Source organism: Astyanax mexicanus, chromosome 6 (genome assembly GCF_023375975.1).
Source record: "Astyanax mexicanus isolate ESR-SI-001 chromosome 6, AstMex3_surface, whole genome shotgun sequence".
NCBI lineage: Eukaryota > Metazoa > Chordata > Actinopteri > Characiformes > Acestrorhamphidae > Astyanax > Astyanax mexicanus.
In genome coordinates, this window is record NC_064413.1 from 52,125,476 (window position 1) to 52,150,272 (window position 24,797).

The following is a 24,797-nucleotide window of genomic DNA, read 5'->3' on the forward strand; positions in this document are numbered from 1 at the left end:
ACACCTCCAAACTTCATGTAGCTTCAGAGTTCATCACTACACACTTCCAAACTTCATGTAGCTTCAGAGATCATCACTACACACCACCAAACTTCATGTAGCTTCAGAGTTCATCAATCACTACACACCTCCAAACTTCATCTAGCTTCAGAGTGTATCACTACACACCTCCAAACTTCATGTAGCTTCAGAGTTCATCACTACACACCTCCAAACTTCATCTAGCTTCAGAGTTCATCACTACACACCTCCAAACTTCATGTAGCTTCAGAGTGTATCACTACACACCTCCAAACTTCATCTAGCTTCAGAGTGTATCACTACACACCTCCAAACTTCATGTAGCTTCAGAGTTCATCACTACACACCACCAAACTTCATCTAGCTTCAGAGTTCATCACTACACACCTCCAACCTTCATGTAGCTTCAGATTTCATCAATCACTACACACCTCCAAACTTCATGTAGCTTCAGAGTTCATCACTACACACCTCCAAACTTCATGTAGCTTCAGATTTCATCAATCACTACACACCTCCAAACTTCATGTAGCTTCAGAGTTCATCACTACACACCTCCAAACTTCATGTAGCTTCAGAGTTCATCACTACACACCACCAAACTTCATCTAGCTTCAGATTAGTGCTGGTATTTTTTTTATTATTATTCATTTATAGTTTTGCATGACTGGGTTTTAATATAGGTCTGTGACTTACTGTACTGTTAAGAGTACATATAATATCAAATATTAAGGCTTTAAATTAAGGCTTTTATTAGTATTGGGTTTACTTTGTCCCATAAAATCACACAATATATATAGAAATCAGACTTCATTAGCAGAAAAACAGCTGAAAAATATAACTGAACAATAGACCTTAAGAAGTAATACACCAACAACTTTAACACGGCTTCCTTTACTAAACTAAATATTTTAAATAGTTCCATAAACACTATAAGCAAACCTAGAATACTCAGAATTTAAGTATTCAAAAGACATATATTTAAAAAACTTTATTGCACAATTTAGACACAAGTTTAATATCAATTTAAAATATGTTATTATTGAAGCCATTGGAGACATTACAGTATTTAAGCAGCTGTTAATCAGTTTATCACAATTCCCTTAGTTCTCCAGTTAACAAATGCATTCAGCTTAAGCTACAGTGTTAATATATTTAAACGGCTATAGTTACTCATATTGTAAGGAGCAGCAGCAACAGCAGAAGCTGCAGGAGTTCTGTTCTCATGTTTTTCAGGCAGGACAGAGTGAGGATGCGTCCAAAAACTTTTGCTACTCCTCCTCTCCTACCCCCGAAGAAGGTGGAGGAATCGAGGAGAGGAGAGAAGGAGGAGGAGGAATAGAGGGAAGGAGAGGAGGAGGAGGAATGGAGGGAAGGAGCTGTAATTGGGAAATGGGACAGCTGATCCCTTTTGGATAGGATGTTGACTACCGATGAACTGAGCCAATCACAACGCTCACTTTCAGCACATGCCAGATACTGCCAAGCCAATCACAGCTTCTGGATAGAGCTCCACATACAAAAATAAAAATGAGAAATCAATAAACCCAATTCCAAATTCTAGAGATTATAACTTTAACAAGCATATCAAGCTTTAAAGTACAGCCCGATTAGCCATTAATAAAGGTTGCATATGTTATTTTTTTAATTATTTTAATAGTGAAATATAATTTCATTGAATGTAATAAAACAAATAAATATTAATAAATACAATAATAAATATTATATTTTGCATTCATGTTGAAGTGAAAAAAATATTAGTTTAAACAACATCAATGGAGCATTACTATCACACACAGCTAAATATTCAGATATTCCAATAAAATCACGCTTACTCCCAGGAATTTACTCCCAGGAATTCCCAGGAACATTTCTCCGGCCAGTGAAGCTGACAGCCCTGTCTGACCTCAGCCTTATGAGGGTTTCAGTTTCCTCATTGGTCCCCAAGTAAAAAAAAAAAAATAAATAATAATAATAATAATAATAATAACTAAAAATATATATATGTAAAATATACAAAATAAATAATAAAAAAAATACCGGAACAGTCATGTACAAAATAATAGAACAATTAGAGCCTTAACAAACTGAACTCTATCCTACTATAACAGTTAAACATGAAAAATAAGACTTTAAGACTTTTTCAGTCTCTGAGAATGAGAAGTTCTTTTTTCTTTAATAAAGATATATTATTAACTTTATCTGAGAGAAAGATGCTCCTTAAGGTACCAAAACTATTAACATATTTGAGGCTAGACAAAACAACTGTTATTTTTATATTTTCAAGTTTTTCTTCAAGAAGATGAGAATGTCCACATGTCTCTGGAGAAAGGGCTGCTCTTTGAACAATCACAATGTCAGCGGCATTGGCTACAGTGTGCTGCGCTATTTGCTGCGTTGCTTAGAGGGAGGAATCGTCGATCCTCTTTTTGACTTCGACGCTCGAGACCATGACATAATTTCGATCAATTCCGATAAAATATTGTGACACCCCTAGTATATATACTAGGGTCACTGAGGAGAGGAGGAGGATCGGTAGGAAAAAGTGGACACTTTTAGGGTTTCTGGACTGAGACTGAGCTGATATGCTGTTACTCTGCTTCGTTGCTGGCGCTGTTCTACACAGTGCTCCCCTCTGGTATACCATATGAACCGGAATACCGCCCAGCACTACTTCAGATTAGATCAAGAACAGTATAGTAGAGTAGAGTGTAGAGAGGGTTCCCCTGGTGTCATATAGGGCCATTTGTTCAAAAAATGTAATCCGGATCAAAATTATCCAGATTTGGAAATCACATTTTTTGCTATCCAGGATCAGGTGATCTGTCTTACTTTTAAGACAGTTTTTCAAAGCAATATTGGATTGGATCAACCTGATCCAGAAACACAGTTTTCAGGATTACCTAATCCGGATTACCAGCTATGTAAAAAACAGATAGAAGAACCAACAGGGGTTGATGACTCCTTTTCTTGCCGTAACAAGATACTGCTTATTGCAAAACAATACGAGCAATTGAGCGTTTAAATGGAGTTCTGCAGAGACGCTTTGCATGACTTAACTATTTGCGAGTCGAACCACAGGGAGCATGCAACATAACACTTGCATGTATTGTCCTGCACAATGTTGCTACCAGACGCAATGTCCCTCTCTGTGATGTTCATGATGCACCTGAGCCTGTTGAAGAACCAGAACAAACTCTGGTGTTCTTTGCAATTGTTCGAAATTATTTTTGACAGCTTCATATCTGATAAATGTTTCTTTGACATTAATATACAGTGATGAATGACAGTGACGTAGATGAAAAAATGAATATATTATTTTTGTTTGTTATTGAAATCTTTTGGGGGGTTTATTTAATGGGGTCAAGATTGTTTTTATTTTTATTTTACTATAGAAAAAGGCTTAATTGGTAGCCAGTGTCTACTTTATCACTGTAACAGTTAAACAGGTCAAGTGCAAAATAGAAGTAAATGTATGTACACTAAATTGTACAAATGTATTTTTTTTACTTTAAAACTTTGATTTTAAAGTTTTACCACATTTTCTTCATGAAATCCACTTTGAAATCCTACCCCTTGTTGGGATCAGGGTAATCCTGTTTTTTTGGATCAAAGTTATCCAAATCCTACTGGAAAGTTTTGAACAACAGAAACTGAAGGTTTGATCCATTTTCAAACTAGGACTGGATTACGTGATCTGATCCGATTTCTGATTGGCCACTGACTTTGTTTATTTGAGTTTATTATAATATAATACAGTGTTTTACAGAAACAGCACAGTCATTTTTGTAATTTTTCATCAATAAACTGAACGCCTCCTTCTGTGACATGAAACGTACATCTTTTCACGCCTTTAGTCCGTACAGTGCTGCACGCTACTGAGAAAACTTGTTTCTGGTCCACTGCCTCCAGACTCTGCTCTGATTTTGAGAACACCAGTCTGTGAGTCAGTATCTTTTGCCATGTTCTGCAGAGATAGGGCTTGTCGAAGTCCATAACGTTCTTCTTCCAGGAAGGCGTAGAGCCGCTCGCTTCTGACGACCCGTGTGCTGCAGAAGAGTAGTTCCTCATAACAGCGTGAGCTGTGGCGAACACCACGATGCCGTAGTCTCTCCGGAGTTTATTCAGCAGCTCGGCGCATTTCCTCAGGTTGGACTCCTGCCGAGCCAAACTCTCGCCCCCGCTGCTGCGGTCCATCCAGTAGAAGGCGGAGATGCTGTCTATGACAAGCAGGCAGAGAGAGGGCCGGCTGCAGATGGTGCCCTCCAGGTAGTGCAGCGTGAGGAGCAGCTGGACCGAGCTGGAGCAGTGGATGACGGAGAGCTGCCGCAGGCAGCAATGGACTGCCTCCTCCGTCTCTCTCTCGGAGCCGTCGGCGTTCTCATCCGCCGCCCCGGTCAACCGGGTCTCCAGTATGCTCACCAGCCGCAGCATGTCGAAGTGGTAATCTGTGTCTACGAAGACCACCTCCACTTCCAGCCCCCCGCTGTCCTTGGGGAGGATACAGTGGGTCAGTAGGTGGTACAGCATCTCAGTCTTCCCACTGCCTTCAACTCCGTGGAACTCCACAACATCACCTGCATGCAAAAAACAAAGTCAAACAAACAAAGTGTAGCTTTAGTTAGTAATTCAGTGGGAAGTGCTGCTGCAGTATCTGTCATAATAACATAGAGCTCTGATGATGGGCTTCTTTGATTTTACCAAATTGAAAACCTCTATATATACAATCAAGAGGAAGATGGATGATCACAAGCCATCAAACTAATGCAGCAGGAGTGGCATAAAGTTATCCAAAAGCAGTGTGTAAGACTGGTGGAGGAGAACATGATGCCAAGATGCATGAAAACTGTGATTAAAAACCAGGGTTATTACACCAAATATTGATTTCTGAATGCTTAAAACTTGAATATGAATGTGAACTTGTTTTCTTTGCATTATTTGAGGTCTGAAAGCTCTGCATCTTTTTTGTTATTTCAGTCATTTCTCATTTTTTGCAACTTAATGCTCTAAATGACAACAATTTTTTTGGAATTTGGGAAAAATGTTGTCTGTAGTTTATAGAATAAAACAACAACGTTAATTTTACTCAAACATAAACCTATAAATCGCAAAATCAGAGAAACTGATTCAGAAACTGAAGTGGTCTCTTCATTTTTTCCAGAGCTGTACGCAATAATATCGCCAACATTTTTTTATATTATATTTAATATTATTATTTTATTAATATTATATACTATTATACCCTGAAATATAGTGCCATATAACTCACCCCTATTTATCACATCAGGGTACCACCTTTTCGCTGTTTTTAGCAAAAGAAAAATTCACACTGTTCTGATTTCCCATTATACATCTATTAGAGAAAGATTTTATCTGTCCAGTATCATTTATTTTACTTTAATCCTGGATATATGAAGCTATTTCGTGCATTTTAGTGCATTATTATTAGTATCTTGACATTCTGGATCATTGACTTCTGTTACAAATCTGATAAAATTCTTTTTTTTTATTTTTTTTTTTATATCTCAGTTAGGGGTGTGCCATAGCATATTGTATGCAATAATAAAATGTAAATGTAATAAGCGCAGGATACTTTTGGCAATATATAGATTAGTCCAAACTCCCTAAAACGTACTGCCTCATTACTACATATGGTGGCACTACAATCAAATAGATAGGGTAAACCTGTGGTAAAGAATATTGGTTGATTTTCTTATGTGCATAGTGGATACCCCTTCTAATAAATCCATTCAGGTATTTTAGGTTGCACCTCATGTGCAGTATCTTACAGTGTCTGGGGTAAGATATGCACATAAATATATAAAATATAAAGTTAAAGAAGTCAAATTAAGTGAGAAAGAAATAAGAAAAATACATATTACAGATATATATATATATACATACATATATATATATATATATATATATATATCTGTTTTACCTTGAGCTGGACCACCGTCCTCTCGGAAAATATGTTGCTCAATGTCTTTCAGTGATTGTCGACCCTCGATTCTGGCCAATAGCTGTGGAATAAATAAATCCCTTAATTAAACTGCAGCACACAAGTGGTAATCAAGGGTCAAAGGTTGTGGAGACACTCATGGATGTTAAAGATATGCAAAAAAAAAAAAAAAAAAAAAGTCATGGGACAGCCGTATGTTATTTGAACTTGAAGTGTTACTTCTGCTGATGGCTTGTGAACACCCACACCTGTAAGAGTGGTGGGGTGCTATCCTGTGAGTGAGGCTGAACAATGTTTATGCAAGGTCAAGTAGTGGGGTATATATATGATAAGTGGGTATTTGAGATTACTTGATTCATAAAGTCATCTGTGTATCAGGGATATGTCACAGAAGGCATTACCACCCACAGTGGACAGTGCAGTGGAAGGTAATGATCATGGCCATTAACCTCTGGCCACAGAAAATAAATTTTGCTATGATCCAAACTCAAAAATAGCAAATAGTACATCCATTTTTGTAAAAGCGATAGACGTTCTTCACATTTTCGGCTTTTTAAAAAAACATAGTCCTTTAAGGAACCAAAGAACAAACCCTGACTACTTTACTTTGTATCAAAGTGTCACATCTTCAGTGTTGATCCATGAAAATATGGATATTTTCATGGGGTATTCATTTTCTTGAGATACTGTAACCACCCAGATATGGAAAAAAGACACTGAAACAACATTGGTCTGGTGTGTGTGTGTTAGAGTGTGTCAAACGTTATAAGTGTGTGTGTGCTTGTGTATGTTAGCATCTGTGTGTGTTTATATGTTAGTGTATGTGTGTGTATACATGTTTGTGTGTGTATATATATATATATATATATAAGAGTGTGTATTAGTGTGCTTGTGTGTTAGTGTCTGTGTATTATTGTGTGCCTGTGAGTTAGTGTGTTTTAGTGTATATGTGTATATGTTATTGTGTGTTTGTGTGCTTGTGTATGTTAGTGTCTGTGTGTATATGTTAGTTTGTGTGTGTGTGTTAGTTAATATGTTGTGTGTATATATGTTAGTGTGTGTGTATGTGTTAGAGTGTGTAGGTAATTGTGAGTGTGTGCATAAGTTAGTGTTAGTGTGTATATATTTAGTGTGTGTATGTTAGTGTCTGTGTATTAGTATGTGTGTGTGTATGTTAGTATGTGTTTTAATGTGTTAATGTGTTTGTGTCTGTGTATTAGTGTATTAATGTGTGTGTATATGTTAGTGTGTGTTAGTAAGTGTGTTAGTATATATATATGCTAGTGTCTGTGAATATATGTTAGTGTGTGTGTAACAATGATTTAGTGTGTAACAGTGTATTAGTTTGTGTTAATGTGTGTCCGTGTATTAGTGTGTGTGTATGTTAGATATTAGTGTGTGTAAGTTATATGTTAGTGTGTGTGTGTGTGTGTGTGTGTATACCTGAGCTCCACTCTCTGCCATCCTCAGCCTCTCGCTCATCCTTCAGCTTCAGCTTTCCCGCACAAACACCGCACTTCTACATCCGGGAACGTAACCCACGACCCGCCAAAATAAAAGTCCAAACCATAGCACCTATTAAAAAAAACACCGGTCATCAAATCCGGATCCAGTATTCATTCCAGGGTTTTATTATCACTGGATATTTAGGAAACTGTACTGTAAGCTGATTGGCTCTGCAGTGTCACACCTACTAATCACCACAAAACCCAGGATTGGATCTTGGAATCTGGATTTAGGATTTTGACCTAAAGCTACACGCAGTACCAGTCAAAAATTTGGACACACCTTAAATTCAGTGTTTTTTTTTTATTGATTTAAAATGTTTTGCATTGTAGATTAATACTAAACTCATCCAAACTATGAAGAAAAACATAAGAAATTATTTTATATGTTTTATATTTATTAAAGTAGCACCTCTTGCTTAGATGACAGCTTTGCACATCTATGCATTTTGTTTGAGAGCATCAGTTGTAAAGTAGTGAAGAGGTAGAGTTACAGGTATACAGTGAATAGTGAATATTTGAGTAATGATCTAATCCAGTATATGAGAAGCAAGAACTACTTAACTAAATAAAGAAAAAATACTTTAAGAAAAATGAATGTTAGTCAATCAAAAAATCAAGAACTTAAAAAAAAACATCCTTAAGTGCAGTCACTGCAAAAAAAACCCTTAAAACATTATGATGATGAAACTGGCACTCATTAGGACCACCCTATGAAAGGAAGAGTGAGAGTTTCCTCTGTTACCAGCATCCAGCATCAGAAACCACACGTTAACAGCTCCCCAGATAAGAGCACCTAAATGCTTCATAGAGTATTTTGGTTTGTTTAACACTTTTAAGTTTCTACATGTTTCTTAATGTAGGAAATATAATGGTTTATTAAAGTAACTTAGGATACATAATAACTACATACACACTGTATGCACCTATATAAGTGATAAATGGCTGTTATTGCTATTTTTAACCCATTTTAGACATTATCCCCATTAAAGCTGAAAATAATTTAAATATTAAAATGTGCAATTTCAGTATTTTACCTGTCACTATGTATTTTTTTTAATAGTGTAACACTGCCCCCTAGTGGAGGATTTAGGGGAATAAAGAAATAAAGAAAATCTTAAACTAATACATACAGAACCCCTGGAATTAAGCTGCACGTTATTATATTATCCCTTTCATATATCCCATAATATACACCTATATATGCATACATACACATACAAAAAAAAGTGTACATGTACACAGGAAAACAACAACAGTGGATTTAACCCATTTAGGCCCCGCATCCATTACAATAGACATATTAATATATTTTCTTTTTTTAGTTTTTTTTTTTTGCATATAACAGTATTTGAGAGCTGTTATCTATCTAAACAGAACTTAAATGTCTATCGAACAAGTTTATAAACCAATAAAACAGTAGTTTGGTCCTGCCCACTGCAAAAACACTGGTAAAAAACAGTAGTACAAGAGCCATTGAGGCAAAGTAACAGCATTTAATGTGATTTAGAACACTTTATTTTCATGGTTTATTTTACTGTTTAGGGTTTATAGCTTATTGAATGAAAAAAAAGGTCAGTACGAAATATTAAATATTACACAGAGGCTTCCAATGCAATGGAAATGGAAAAATATTAAACATTTTAGCTAATTAAATCATGGTTTCTTTTACTGTTTAGTACAGAGCCCCTAAGGTGACATCATGTTAAAAAATAGTGCATGGCCACAAATTATTAAGGAGTGGGAATAAGAACCTAATGCATGGGTACAAGATACAATGAGAAAATTAAGGCCTGGGAACGAGATAAATAAGGCTTACAGCTTATAGGTACATATTTAAGTAAAATGATCATTGTTGTTTTATTCTATAAACTACAGACAACATTTCACCCAAATTCCAAATAAAAATACTGTAATTTAGAGCATTTATTTGCAGAAAATGAGAAATGGCTGAAATAACAAAAAGATGCAGAGCTTTCAGACCTCAAATAATGCAAATAAAACAAGATCATATTCATAAAGTTTTAAGAGTTCAGAAATCAATATTTGGTGGAAACCCCCTGTTTTTTCACAGTTTTCATGCATCTTGGTATCATGTTCTCCTCCACCAGTCTTAAACACTCCTTTTGGATAACTTTATGCCTTTACTCCTGGTGATCTTCCTCTTGATTATATTCCAGAGGTTTTCAATTCGGTAAAATTGATAATAAAAAAATAAAAAAACACATTAATTATAATAGATGTCTTATTTTTTTCCCCCAGAGCTGTACATTTTATAGTAGAATAGAAGAAAAAAACATAATTCTTACATTTTTTATTTCCATAAATGGATATAATTCAGGTGTGAAAGGGTTAATCAGCAGTGCGCATTGTGCGTAACGCAGCGAGGTTCCCTGGCTGCTCCAAATTGCGCACAGCGTATTTTTGGCACCGTATTGGAGAGATGGGCGGATCCAGCATGTTTCTATTTTTTCCCTGCGCCCTTTACTCGGGAAGTGATCCCTCTCTCTCTCTCTCTCTCTCTCTCTCTCTCTCTCTCTTTCCCTCGAATAGAGGGATGAAAGCAGGAGCAGGGCGCGCGAGGCAGCGCTGCTGAGGCAGGGACGGGGCTGCGTCAGAGCGCGTCAGAGCGCGCGGGGCAGGCGGGGGCTGTTGTCACGCTGGTGGGGCTGGCCGGACATGGCAGTGCGCTTACCTCCGTGCGTGATAGACTGCGGGACGGGGTGAGTGAGTGAGTTTGGGCTGTTTATGGCTGTGGAGCTCCTGCTCTCTATCCCTATGCCTCTCTTTCTCTCTCTCTCTCTCTCTCTCTTTCTATCTCTCTTTCTTTCTGCTGAAGCTGCTGGTGTTGGTGGTCTTCGGGGACCCTCTCTAATGTCAGCAGCAGCTGAAGCTGAAGCTGCAGAGCTCCAACACTCTTTACTATGTGCGCAATGTCAACTTCCAGCCTCCCCCAGCCTCCACTGTTCTGTCCTATTTCTTGGCAGAGACAGAAATGGGTCAGCCCTGTTGGTGACCACTCTAAAACCGTGCCAGCTTTTCAATCTCGCTTGTGCTTATGCTGATTTTTTTTACTAACATACAAACAAACACTTAAACTGGCCAACAATTGAGCTTGATCTGGCTCTGGTGTTTTTTTTTTCTATTAAGCCATGCAGAATTACAGGGAAATATTGTAAAAAAATGTACTGGGAAAAAATACTCTATATACAGTACAGTATTGTGCAAATGTTTTATGCACCTGTGGGAATTTCAATAAAGAAAAAGCTTCTTATCTGTGAAATAAGATAAAAACACCAGCATCACAATAATCTCCTAATCTCTCCTCCTCATCTGAGTTTAATAGAGTTACTGTATTTCTAGTTCTCATCATATTAATCAACACCTGGTTTGGTGAATTACTGGTAAATGTGGTAAAACAGGTGAGCTGCTGACGGACTTGAACATAATATACACATGCTGGCTGAGGAGCATCCAGGAGAAATCTGAAATCTCTACACTTTGTTCTTCAGCTTGGCTCACAGGATATAACATTAACGTAGTTAAAAAACTAAAATTCTTGTTACGTTTTACTGTATTTTTGTTTATTTGCATCTCTTAAAATCATATGCGGTGCTTTTATTTTAGGTAAAAACACATGGATTGCTGAGATAAATGAATTAGTGTCATTTGCTTAGGTGCCTAAAACTTTTGCACCTGGACGTTCCAGTAACTTTTTTCTGTAACTATTCTTTGAAAAATTGACTTGTGTGCTTAGGGTCGTTGTCTTGCTGCATAACCCACATTCTTTTTAGTTTCAGTTCATGGACAGATTTTCTGACATTTTTTCCTTTAGAATTCTCTAATACAGCTCTGGAAAAAAATGATTTTACCAAATTGAAAACCTCTGGAATATAATCAAGAGGAAGATGGATGATCACAAACCATCAAACAAAACTGAACTGCTTGAATTTTAGCACCAGGAGTAAAAGCAAAAAGTTATCCAAAAGCAGTGTGTAAGACTGATGGAGGAGAACATGATGCCAAGATGCATTAAAACTGTGATTAAAAACCAGAGTTATTCCACCAAATATTGATTTCTGAACTCTTAAAACTTTATGAAAGCTCTGCTTCTTTTTTGTTATTTCACCTATTTCTCATTTTCTGCAAATAAATGCTATAAATTAAGATATTTTTATTTAAAATTTGGGAGAAATGTTGTCCGTAGTTAATAAAATAAAACAACAATGTTTATTTTACTCAAACATAAACCTATAAATAGCAAAATTAGAGAAACTGATTCAGAAACTGAAGTGGTCTCTTAATATGGAAATCATGGTTCCATAAATTAAGGCAATCCGTCCTGCCCAGATGCAGCAGAACAGGCCCAAACCATGATACTACCACCACCAAGTTTCACAGATGGGATAAGGATATTATGTTATAATTTAGTGTTTTCTTTTCAAAACAAAAGCGTTTTCTTTTGGTCTCATCTCTTTTTTGTATAGTTTTTTTATTGTTTGTATTTATATATTCTTGTACATATCTTGTAATAGTTAAACTTTTCTTACTTCCCCTATTATTGTTGTCTGTGCTTCTGTGTTGTATTCTGTAAGTGCTGGTGGCTGCTAAATTTTCTTTGGGATTAATAAAGTTCCTATCTATCTATCCATCCATCCATCCATCTCATTTGTCCATATTTGTATTAAAATAAAAATGGGAAACGGGTAAGGGTTAACCAACATGACCAAGCATGACCAAACCCAGATTCAGTATATGATAAGCTGGTCAAGAGCCTGTTATCCAGCTAGCTTACCAGTATAGGATATGTCTGCACCTATAAGACCACACTGACCATCAAATACCAGCTTAGACCATTCAAAACCATCTGCCAGCAGAAGCTAATGTTGAGCACCCGTGGGTTTTCCCGCAGGAGTATGACTGCACTCCTCACAGCTGATGATATGATATATTGATATACTGTACAGTGAGTGAGGTCTCATAATGTGCAGAGATTAATGATTTGGCGTAGAGTGAAGACAGAGTCAACTTAGGTCAATAGTCAATTAGCTGATATGTGATGCAGTCTGACATCCTCTAATTTACTCACTGAGAATGATACTGAGGGTATAATAGGGCTATAATAGAATAATGTAATAAAGCTGTAATGTAAAAAGGGCAGTAATTTAATCATATAATCATTTATTTTTTTATAAAAACTGTATGTGGTCTTTTAAATAGAACTGGTGTGATTATATACAGTATCAGTGAATAGCAGGGGTGGAAAAAGTTCTGAAAAATTGTAATTAAGTAAAATTATTATTTTTATTTGATGTAAAAAAGTCAAATCATAAATTAAATCGTTTTTAATGAACTATTATTCCACATAATAATTTGGACCTTTCAGGTAGTATTTTTTTAGACCACCCCATGATCATTAGCTAAGGTATTTAGGTTATATTCGCCTCAATTGCCTGTTAACATCGCGCCGACAGATGCATTTCATACAGATTTCAGCGAATTTAATATACTATTAATTTAGGCATTTATACACGTTAGTCGATTAATAAACATACAGGATAACAAACACCTTTCATCTCCATTAACCTTCAATATTTTTCAGAAAACCTGAAATTTCCGAAATTCTGTCAAAGAATTTGCTTAGGTTGTACAATTTTTAATAAAGGGATTATTGTGCTGGATATTTTACTAAATACAGAAGATTGTATAATCTGTGTAGCTGCATGTGAACTGAGATTACTAGTCTTTATAAAGTAGATCTACAGCTAATCAGTGAATTTAGAATATATAAATAACTAACCACCGCATGCTTTCGCAAGTTTTGATGTGGAAGTTTTGAAAGCTGACAGCTCTGTCTGGCATGGCACATTTTACATTGCATGAGGACGTTACTGCCTCGTTATTCCACGCGCGAGCATCCGTGCTGCGGCGCATTGTGCAATTTTTTTTTTTTTAATTCAGACAATTGTTTTTTTCCCAGCATTTTATTTTTCTCAGTATTTTCTCAGTAACAGGGGGTTTTTCAATGTAGCGAAGTAAACTGCTTGTGTCAAAATGAACTTGAGTACAAGTAAAATTACCTAATTTAAAAACTACTATAAAATTACAAATTACTCATAAAATCAACTCAATTACAGTAATGTGAGTAAATGTAATTTGTTACTTTCCACCTCTGGTGAATAGAGTGCTGGGTTGTTGATCACAGTAAGTTGTGGGATCATTGCTCTGGTACGCTAAGCCGCAACTGTTGGGCCCTTGAGCAAGGCCCCTAACCCTCTACATGAGCGGGATTCGAACCACTATGCCACTATGATTGGGAGATTGCTGGTTCGATTCCTGTTCATGTAGCTTGCCATCAGCTGCCAGAGCCCTGAGAAAGCACAATTGACATTTAATGTATTTATCAAATACCCTTATCCAGTGCGACTTTACCTCGTTGTTTACTTCAAAATATTCATAGCTAGTTTGTAGAGACTAGAATCAAGAGATACACAGAGCTTGATAATGTTTAGAACCCAAGGAGAATTTTTTTTTAAAGATTTACCACTGGACCACTCAGAGTCAGCATACAGTTTTTTAATGTGAAATAACCGTTATTAATTTTGACATGCAGCACTGTATCACTGCTAATGTTATGCTAATGCATTATTGTGTTGTGTTTCAGATACACCAAGATCGGCTATGCAGGAAACACAGAGCCACAGTTTATCATGCCGTCCTGTAAGTACTGTGGTTTTATTACTTTTGCCATGTTCCATGTGAGCTAAAGAACGCTGCTCTGAGCTGTGGGACATGTGTGTGGGGTCTCCTGCTTTGATTGTGGTTGCGATTTTTGAGTTTACACATGGACGCTTTTAGCCAGATGCCACAGGTCACGATCATTACCACTGCACTGCCAACTGTGGGTGGTAATAATGTCTTCTATGATGTACTCCTGACACAAATGTGACATGGACAAATGGATTTCTCAGGTGTGGGAATTCATTGATGAGTTGAATTTGGATTTGTGTTTGAATTGAGATACTGTGTTAGTACTGGACTGTGAAGTTTGGATGCAGAGTTAGGCTGCTATATACCGTATACAGTACAGGCCAAAAGTTTGGACACACCTTCTCTTTTTCAATGCGTTTCTTTATTTTCATGACTGTTTACATTGTAGATTCTCACTGAAGGCATCAAAACTATGAATGAACACATGTGGAGTTTTATGTACTTAACAAAAAATGAGCTGAACCTCCACAGTCACCGGACCTGAACCCAATCCAGATGGTTTGGGGTGAGCTGTAGCACAGAGTGAAGAAGACAAAGGAGCAACAAGTGCTAATAAACACCTCTGGGAACTCCTTCCTTCAAGACTGTTGGAAAACTTTTCATTTCAGGTGTCCACCTCTTGAAGCTCATTGAGAGAATGATGCCAAGAGTGTGCAAAGCAGTAATCAGAGCAAAGGGTGGCTATTTTGAAGAAACTAAAATATAAAACATGTTTTTAGTTATTTCACCTTTTTTTGTTAAGTACATAAAACTCCACGTGTGTTCATTCGTAGTTTTTATGCCTTCAGTGAGAATCTACAATGTAAATAGTCAATAGGCAATATAATGTATATATAGTTTGTATATACAACCCCCCTCCCCATCAACCAAACATGAACAGTTCTGATGCTCCTCTTCTCCAGAATACTAATCTGTTTCACTTGTTTATTTAGGCCCGTTTCTCTCATTACCACTTTGTGAAGTATTGCCAACCTCCTAGAATTGCGGACCAAGCTTTATCTTGTGATTTATCAGTATGTGTACTGATTTCAGCCTGCTTTTTGAAATTCCCACTTTTGGTTTTGCCCCTATGGTTTTGTTAGTTTTGACACTTTGTTCACTTGGATTTTGAGCCTGACTCTGTTTTGGTTGCTTTTTTTTTATTACTTTTTTGAATTTTGATTACTTTTCTCCAATAGCAAAATCACTCTTCGATTTGAATCTAGACCAGATTCTAGCCCAAATGCTTGGCTTAGATCTGGGCTGACTCCCCGGTTGCTGAGTATAATATGGCAAATGCTGGTTAATGATTATACTGTGAGAATTGACGCTTGCTGCTTATTCCAACACACCTGGCTTCTGAGTATAATATGGAAATCGGCACATAGCACTTTTCGACAACTCTCTGTTTGGTGAGTATTAATCACATTTTATCAAATTCTGCATGATTTTCTGATCCTAAGACTTAATATAGTGTATGTACTTGGGTTGTTTTGTGGCATCACAAAAATAGTGAATTATTGTTCCTTTATGAAATAGGAAAATGATACTCCCTCACATAAACATGTGTCCACTTTCATCTCTGTGGTGAGCATCTTTGACCAAAGCAGGAAGCAGGTGAATCACAGTGTTATGGTGCTCTAGTGGGAATGAAGAGATTTCTGGATCAGGGTTTTAATTGAACCATGCCGTAGGGAGGTGCTAATTAAAGCTGTCTTATCCCATATCTTTTATTTCTCCTGCAACCTTCAGGTATGCACTGCGCCTGTCTGTATGAGCTTTATAGAACTGTACATCCAAGCTTACATGAACTCTAACTGCTTCCATTAGTGGCGCTGATATACTCCTGAATATATAAAACCTATGAGAATGTATAAAGACTTTTTTTTTATTAATTTAAAAGTTGTTTGGCCAGTGATAGAATAGTGAGTCTTGGTCCTTTCAAGGTTTTTTCCACCTGCAGCTCTCAGGGAGTTTTTCCTTGCCTCCGCACTCACTGGGGGTTCTGTATTCTGTATTTTCCATGTGCAGGAGACGACGGGATTCACGCCGGCTCTGCTTATGTTCGGGCGCGAACTGAGGACGCCGGTCTCCCTGGCTTTTGGGGCGCCTCCTGACGGGAGGACACGCCCACTTTTGTCTCGGACCTTATGTCTTCGCTGGAATTAGCACACCGTCTAGCGCGCTCCAACCAGTCTGCTGCCGGACAGAAGCAGAAGCGTGCGTACGACACGCGCTGTTTGGGGACCCGTTGGCGGCGAGGGTTTGGCTATATAACCCTCAGCGGAAGAAGGGACTGTGCCCGAAGCTCCAGTCGGCCTGGGTGGGTCCGTGCTTGGTGCTGTCCAGGCTGGGGGAGGTGGTGTATAAGATCCGGTGGGGCAGACGCACTATGATTGTGCACCGTGATAGGCTGGCCCCCTATAGGCCGGAGCCTGCCGGCCTTGCACTCGTGCCTGACCTGAACTCTGGCTCTTCGGAGCCGCTGGCAGGCCGCCCGCCCGCCTTAATGACTTTGTTTGCGACTGATAATAATAAAAAAAATAATAATTAAAAATAATGAAAAATAATAAAAAAATAAAAATGTTCTGTTGTACACAGGGTTTGTGTTGGGTTGGTGGGGTCGCCGGGACGGCTGACCCTTGGGAGGGGGGCTATGTGGCGGCTCTGGGTTGTGTGTGTGGCTGCCTGCGGGCATGTTTCTGTTCTTCTGTGTGTGGGGATGGCAGGGGTGGGGCATCTCCCTTGGGAGGGGTTATGCAGAGAGGGTGGGCACCACTCTGGATCTGCCATCTGGGAGACACACAGCTGGGTTGGTGGCCTTTGGGCTATTTAGCTCTGTGGGGATGGTTTTAGCTTTCCTAGTCTTGTTAAAGGCTGTAAGTGAGTAGCAAGCCTGTTCAATAAAGGAGCTGTTGAGCATTCAGCATGAGTCTCACGGGTCTTCCTTCCTCTTCCACGCCACAATATGTAAGAAGTATAAGTATAAGACCCCCCCAAACTATTGTTTTATGCCTTTTGTAGTGGGGGTGGTTTGGAGAAAATGTATTGTGCTTAATTGTCTGTCTGCTGGGATAATAAAAGCTTGTTAATTTTTTTTTTTGTGTATTGCCTTTTAGGGTATTGCATTTAGGGTATTCAATGTATTTAGTGGTGAATATATATATATATTTCACTATTGTTCCCTCAGTCAGAGCAGAGCTGTGGTTTGTTTCTAACAGCTGTGAGTCTCTAAAGCTGCTGAAGCAGCACTGGATGCTGGAGATGGGCTGTATTCGGAATGGCATACTACATACTACTCGCGTACTAAATCTGCCTAAAGCCAGTATGCAGTACACCGTATGTGACCAAACTGAGGATCTGTAGTGCACTACAGGTACCCGGATGGTGTACTACTCCGCTCCGATTCCGCAGTGTGCATGGAGAGCTATCTTCGCGGTGTACTGCATCCCAACATGCATTGCGACTGGCTTCTCCAGCTCGCTTCAGAAAAAAACAAGATGGAGGCGAGTGCGAGAGATTTTTAAATTTTATAAATAAATATATTTTTAAATTAAGGGAATTATTTTGGAAAGTATTGGCTCACCGCTGTCGAGCCCCCTCCGCTGCCGCGGCCGAGCGCTGTCCGCCGCCGGGACTCTCCGCTGCCGCGCGTTCTCCGCGGGTGGGGACCCTCCGCTGCCGCGGCCGCGCGTTCTCCGCGGCGGGGACGCTCCGCTGCCGCGGCCGAGCGCTGTCCGCCGCCGGGACTCTCCGCTGCCGCGCGTTCTCCGCGGGTGGGGACCCTCCGCTGCCGCGGCCGCGCGTTCTCCGCGGCGGGGACCCTCCGCTGCCGCGACCGAGCGCTTTCCGCGGCCGGGACAGCGGAGGGTCTCGACAGCGGTGAGCCATTACTTTCCTTGATGCAGTAAATTATTCCCTCAGTTTTAATAAATTATTCTGTTATTTTAATAAATGATTCCCTCAGTTTTAATAAATGATTCCCTCAGTTTTAATAAATTATTCTGTTATTTTAATAAATGATTCCCTCAGTTTTAATAAATTATTCTGTTATTTTAATAAATGATTCCCTCAGTTTTAATAAATTATTCTGTTACTTTAATAAAAAATTCCCTCAGTTTTAATAAATTGTTCTCTTTATTTAATAAATAATTACCTTTGTTTAATAAATCGTTCTGTTGATTTAATAAATAATTCCCTGTGTTTAAATACATATTTTTCTTTTAAATAAGGGAATGATTTGAATACAAATTAATAAAATTGTTTGATTTGTGTTGAGATTGTGTAAATATGAATGAGAGTTTGTTTAAATGTTTTCTTCTTGTTGGTACTTACATAGATGAAAATAGTAATCTACTAAAATAAATAGAAAAACATATTTAAATATAACTGGAACATACTTGGGTTGTGGGGGCTGCTGCTAATTGGTTGTTAGAATTGGGTTAGCTGCTAAACTCTAAAATAAAAGCAGCAATTGCTGTTCTGGACAGTATGCAGATCTCATTAGTTTTAATAATGAAAAGGTAGGACATTTTTCATGTTCTTTCTGTTTACAACTCACTCTGAGGAATTCGGAGCACTACAGAGCACTGACTGGTGTGTCACAGCAGGACCGTGTAGGGTACTACAATCAAAAGTGTTACAGTACCGAATACTACATACTGGGCAGTGTGTAGTATGCAGTACATACTAGTGCAGTATGCAGTACGCAGTATAGTAGTATGCCATTCCGAATACAGCCATGCTCTGGGAGGAGGAGGAAGAGGAGGCGGGGCTTGTTGGGTTGTTGAGTCCAAAATCGAGTGTGTGTCAAAATAAAAGTCCCCCGAAAAGATAATAAAAGTCTGCAAATGAAATACTATGAACTAGTGTTTCAAGAAAAAAGATAAAATAAGAAAATATTTAAAGAACTTCAAAATTAATTGAAAAAAGGAAGATTTTTTTCTTAATATTAGATTTATTATAACACTAAAATATCGAGTTTTCTGTAAAATTGGCAAATCTAATCAGCACTACCTAAAAAAAAACAAACCAGAGATGTAATGGAATTCCACTTCATAGTGTCTTACCTGACCTTATCCTCACTATGCTTCTATAATCAATTCAAAATAATTTTTCCTGTTCAATCAATTAATTAATTAATTAATTAATTAATGTAGATAATAAAATATTATTAGATTTATTATTACACTAAAATAGCGTGTTTTCTGTGAAATTATATGGAGGAAGAAATTATGACACGAGTATAAATAAATAAATACATGCATACGTAATTGTATAGATTAATAAATAAATATATTAATAAATACATTTTGTCATGAAAAAGTACCCATTTAGATTTATACCAGGAATCTATTTCCATATTTTTTTAAGCATGAACCTTTATTTGGGGTTGTTTCTGAATTGCTGCATTTATTTATTTATTGACTGATGTATTTCTACATTATATAAATAAACGAATTGATAAATCAGTAATATATAAATAACTAATTGTAGAAATACACTAATCAATCAATCAATCAATCAAGAAATACAATATTTTTTAATGTATTTGTCTTCACAGTTTTTATGTTTATTTATTTATATGTGCATTTGTTTAGTTATACTTATGTCAATTTTGTCCTCTATACAATTAGCAAATCTAATCAGTAGTATAATGAAATTCCACTTCACAGCGTCTTATCTGCGTTCTCCTCACTATGCTGCAATAATCATTTCAAAAACAATTTTTTTGCCTATTTAAATTTAATATTTGACAAATCTGGCTTTTATTTTGAAGGGAAAGTAGCATGAGCTTTTAAATAACGCCCCCAGTTCCACCCCTTTCTATGCCCAGGTGGTTTCAGCGTGGTGTTGCAGTGCAGGACTGTGATCACAGTAACTCCAGTGAACTGGAGGAGCAGAAGAAACACAAACAGCTGAACTGGTGAAGGTATGAAACTTCTCCTCTCTTCAACTCTTCAGTTACTTTACATTTACACTTATCTAGACAAACAGAAACTCATTCTAAAGGTGGATGATCTTCTTCTAGTTTGTTTCTGCCTTATTTAAATTTTTTTTAGATGTTTAGGCTAATCAGAAACCATTCATTGTAGTATTATTAGGCATTTAAGCTGTTTGATATCTGAAAAATCTTGACCAAAAATGATCATCTTTAGATTAGACCTATTTTTATACAGAAATGCAGCTTAAAATGCTTTACAGTGTGTTTTACAGAAGGGCTAAACAGTGTACTCACAAATAAAACTATTATTTAAAACATAAGTTAAAATATGAATAAAAGTAAAGTACTTAAAAACATTGAAACAGTTAAAAAAAAGAATTAGAATAAAGGGAATAAAAAACAAATGCAAAAGGAGAGGGAATGGCAAAAACATTTTTGTATTGATGGACCAGCAAGGAGAGCCAACTACTGCAGGTTTAATTCATTTTTATACTCTTAACTCATAACAACTTAAATTAAAGGAAGAGTTCAGCATAATATAAAAAACTGGCACCAGTTCATTGAGATACACAGCTCTTCAAAAACTTGCTGTTCTTTGGTTCGAATCCCGGTCATGCAGTTTGCCATCAGCTTCCGGAGTCCTGAAAAAGTCTGTAAATGAAATACTATGAACTAGTATTTCAAGAAAAAAAAAAAAAAAAAAAAAAAAACTTCAAAACTAATTGAAAAAAGTAGGATTTTTTTCTTAATATTATATTTATTATAACACTAAAAATTAAATTTGCAAATCTAACCAGCACTACCTAATAAAAAAAAAACACCAGTGGTATAATGGAATTCCACTTCACAGTGTCTTACCTGACCTTCTCCTCACCATGCTGCTATAATAATTTCAAAAACTAAATGTTCCTGTTCAACTAATTCTTTAAATTAATTAATGTAGAGGATAAAACCTTATTATTAGATTTATTATTACACTAAAATAGCGGGTTTTCTGTGAAATTATATGGAGGATGAAATTATGACTTAAGCACAACTGCACAATCGGCCTTGCTTTCTCTAGGTGGGTAGATGGTGCTCTTTTCCCTCATCACTCCTAGGGTGATGTGGATCAGCACAAGGCGTCTGTGAGCTGATGTATCAGAACCGAGTTGCCACGCTTTCCTGAAACACATGTAAATTAATTCAGAAGGTTTAGGAGACTTACAAAGCTATAAATCTATGTCACACTTGTTACACATCCTTGTATAAATGACATAAAACAATAGGAATAAGTCCTAATAGATACAGTAGGGCTTGACAGTCTGTGACTCATTTAGTCATCTCTATATCAAATCAAACCACATAAATAGTAGATATGTACAAAACATCTTCATCTCTGTTATGTTGGTGGATTTCCTTCTATGAACTGCTGCTTCAGCTCCTTATACAACATTCTCTTAAACCTTAGCTCACACACATGTCCTTTGTACGCTTTTCTTCAGAATTTGCTGGTATAACGCAGAATTCATTGATCCATCAATCATAAAAAAACCTTTTGTCCAAGATACAGCAAAACTGATATTTATACTGATACTGATAGTTCCACCACCATGTTTCACAGATGGGATAAGTTTTTTTTTGTGCTGGAATGCCGTGTTTCCTTTTAAACATTACACTTCTCATGTAAACTCATTTAATACAGATTTTGACCAATAGGGTTGTAACAATAATGCTCAGGTCTTGTATCTCAGTAAATGTTTTAAAAATGTAGAGATTTACTTTACACTGAACAGAGTTTTGGTTCACATTAAATTCATATAATTACTCTTCTTTTGTCTCTTCAGAAATGAATGCCATCCCAATCCAAGTCCTCTCCAGTTCCTGATTTTTTATCTACGAATGCACAAGCAGGAGACTTTACAAAGCTGAATATTAAGCTGCTGAAAGAAAGAAGGAAATATGGCATCCAGAAGAATCTCCAAAACTACTACAGCATGCAGAAATGTGGAGAAGAGTACAGGCAAGGAGAAAACCCATCACTGCTCAGACTGTGGGAAAAGTTTTACCCAAACAGGTGATCTCCAGGAACACCAGTGCATTCACACTGAAGACAAACCGTATCACTGCACACACTGTGGGAAGAGCTTTACTCAACAGAGTTGCCTTAAAGAACACCAGCTCTATCATATAGCGGAGAAACCGTATCACTGCTCAACCTGCGGGAAGAACTTTACTCAAAAGTGGTGTCTCAGACAACACCAGCTCATTCACACAGGTGAGAAGCCGTATCACTGCTCAGAGTGTGGGAAGAGCTTTACTCAACCGAGTTGTCTCAAAGAACACCAGCGCATTCACACTGGAGAGAAACCGTATCACTGCTCAGACTGCGGGAAGAGTTTTACTGGACACAGTCAACTCCGAAGACACCAGCGCATTCACACTGGAGAGAAACCGTACCACTGCTCAGAGTGTGGCAAAAGCTTTAATCAACAGATTAATCTCAAAAGACACCAATTTATTCACACTGGAGAGAAACCGTATCACTGCACAGACTGTGGGAAGAGCTTTATTCAAGAGATTAATCTCAGAAAACACCAGCGCATTCACCCTAGAAGGAAATCAAATGAGCAACCATAAGAATCGGTCTTTTTCTGGATGAACAGATCCGTTTTCCTGTTTGTTTGATTGATTATATCATCATGTCCCTTCCACCCTTACAGAGTCCATCTCACTGCTTACAGATCTTTTCTATAATGCACATACCAGTCATGTGACTACTATGTCCACCGATTCAACGCACCTGTGTACAAGTGTATATGAACCAATATTCCTTGTGAAAATTTGTATTGGTTTCACCAGTGTATACTAAGTGATTGTTTGATTGTGTTACTTTTGGATTTATTTTTTTTTTATTTTTATATATTTTTCCTTTTTCTCTTTTTTAGGATAAGTTTGCATGATTGTCATCTACCTTGTGTAAAGCCTGTTTATTGTTAACTCATTTAATATATTTTGACTTAGACTGTCTCTATGTTCCCTTTTAGAATTATTCTTTATTCTTTTCTAATAAACCTCACAGTTTGTTTTCTGACTCACCTTCAGTAAAACAGTTAATTTTGTATTGAAATGAAACAATAAAATCTTATATATAAATATATAGTAGATACAACAGGTTTTTCCTTGTATTGGAAGAACTGTTGAAATCAATTCAACTTATTTTCATTATACTGATGCATACAATTTTAAAACCCATACTTATTTATAAATCTAGAAATTACAAAAATAATACATTAATATTTTTGTTCCATTAGTTTTTTTTTTCATTTAGGAACAAAATGTAGAAGCAGTTGTCCCTTGAACAAAGGTTTAATGTTAAATTTAACTCCAGGGCCATGGTGCAACATGGAACAAATACAGTACAATACAGACAATATAAAACCCAGACATTCAAACGTAAAATGTGGAAACTTAAAGCTTCAATAAAACGATTATGGCTTACAGCCAATAAAAAAAAGAATCAGTGTCTCACAAAATTAGAATATTATGTAAGACCAACTTTTACTGTTGGCAGTGTGGGCAGTGTGCCAAGTCCTGCTGGAAAATGAAATCTGCGTCTTCCTAAAAGTTGTCAGCAGAGGGAAGCATGAAGCGCTGTAAGATTTTGTGGGAAAACAAAACTGCACTGACTTTAGACTTGATAATAAAACACAGTGGATCAACACCAGCAGATGACATGTCTCTCCAAACCATCACTGATTGGTGGAAACTTCACACTAGACCTCAAGCAGTTTGGACTGTGTGTGTCTCCACTCTTCCTCCAGACTCTGATCCCTTAATTTACAAATGATAATTTGATGGTCACTGATAATTTGGTGTTCCATGTCTAAGCTGAATTTCTGAATGGGTGGAATGATGTCCATCACATTCTGTGGTAAATAAATATTTTCAGAACCCTACACGTTTTATTCTGTACGGAAACTCAGAGCTGCCAAGCCCTAATATATATTTGGCTCAGTATCAGAATAACATGAAAGTTCCTTATCTCGGAATAACGTGATAATTTTATATCACGAAATAACGTGATAATTTCTTGTTATAATGTTATAATCTTTTCCTGAGAGCATGCATCCTTAAAGACTTGGACATTATCCCATGATAGCTGTATCTTTAGTGCTAAGAATAATGAATGGTGAACATCTAAATCACAATGATCATGCTTTTGTTTTGTTCTTTACTTGATCAATTCTTTCATGAATTCCTGCCCTAAATCTGCAGTTAAAATACTCGACATGTCTCTAGTACTAAATACTGTTGCATACGATGTAGTGGGCATGCAGTGCTGTGACCTGAATACCTATAAGAAATAAGTGTTGTTAGACAGGTAAATAGTCAAATGTATAGGTGATAGGGCATTGTTTAACATGGTAGTGTTAGAATCAAGGAGTGGTTATGTTTCTCAGCACAAGGGGGTACGAATCAACATAACATGGAGGTTTATTCTTGTGTTTGCTTCTGTCAACCTCATCACTTTTGTTTTCATAAAAGTGAAATAAACCTAGTCACAAAAAGCTGTTGTGTTTCTCAGCATATAGTATTAGGGTCTGTCAGTAATCAATGAAAAAATGAGACTTAC

General features: G+C 37.2%; 2 protein-coding genes across 3 annotated transcripts in view; one reads left to right on the plus strand and one right to left on the minus strand.

The window, feature by feature from the left end:
- Positions 1–3,524: 3,524 nt before the first annotated feature.
- xrcc2 (X-ray repair complementing defective repair in Chinese hamster cells 2) lies at positions 3,525–7,535 on the minus strand. The gene is made up of 3 exons (XM_022687155.2): positions 7,427–7,535; positions 5,963–6,044; positions 3,525–4,598 (listed from the first exon to the last, which is right to left on the minus strand). Exons 1-3 carry the CDS (start codon positions 7,463–7,465, stop codon positions 3,802–3,804), a joined length of 918 nt encoding a protein of 305 aa, XP_022542876.2. The 5' UTR covers positions 7,466–7,535; the 3' UTR covers positions 3,525–3,801.
- A 2,487-nt stretch (positions 7,536–10,022) lies between these two features.
- actr3b (actin related protein 3B) overlaps positions 10,023–24,797 on the plus strand; it is a 108,005-nt gene continuing 93,230 nt past the window's right edge. For both annotated transcript variants that reach the window (XM_049480906.1, XM_049480907.1), the window contains exons 1-2: positions 10,023–10,211; positions 14,153–14,208. In XM_049480906.1, coding sequence (XP_049336863.1) covers positions 10,168–10,211; positions 14,153–14,208 — 100 coding nt within the window. In that variant the 5' untranslated portion in view covers positions 10,023–10,167. The remainder of the gene's footprint in view (positions 10,212–14,152; positions 14,209–24,797) is intronic.

Coding starts and splice junctions, on each gene's coding strand:
- xrcc2 (XM_022687155.2), bottom strand. CDS start 7,465: ATGAGCGAGAGGCTGAGGATGGCAGAGAGTGGAGCTCAG. Junction 6,045..7,426: donor TGGCAGAGAGTGGAGCTCAG/GTATACACACAC, acceptor TTTATTCCACAG/CTATTGGCCAGAATCGAGGG. Junction 4,599..5,962: donor GGACGGTGGTCCAGCTCAAG/GTAAAACAGATA, acceptor TTTTGCATGCAG/GTGATGTTGTGGAGTTCCAC.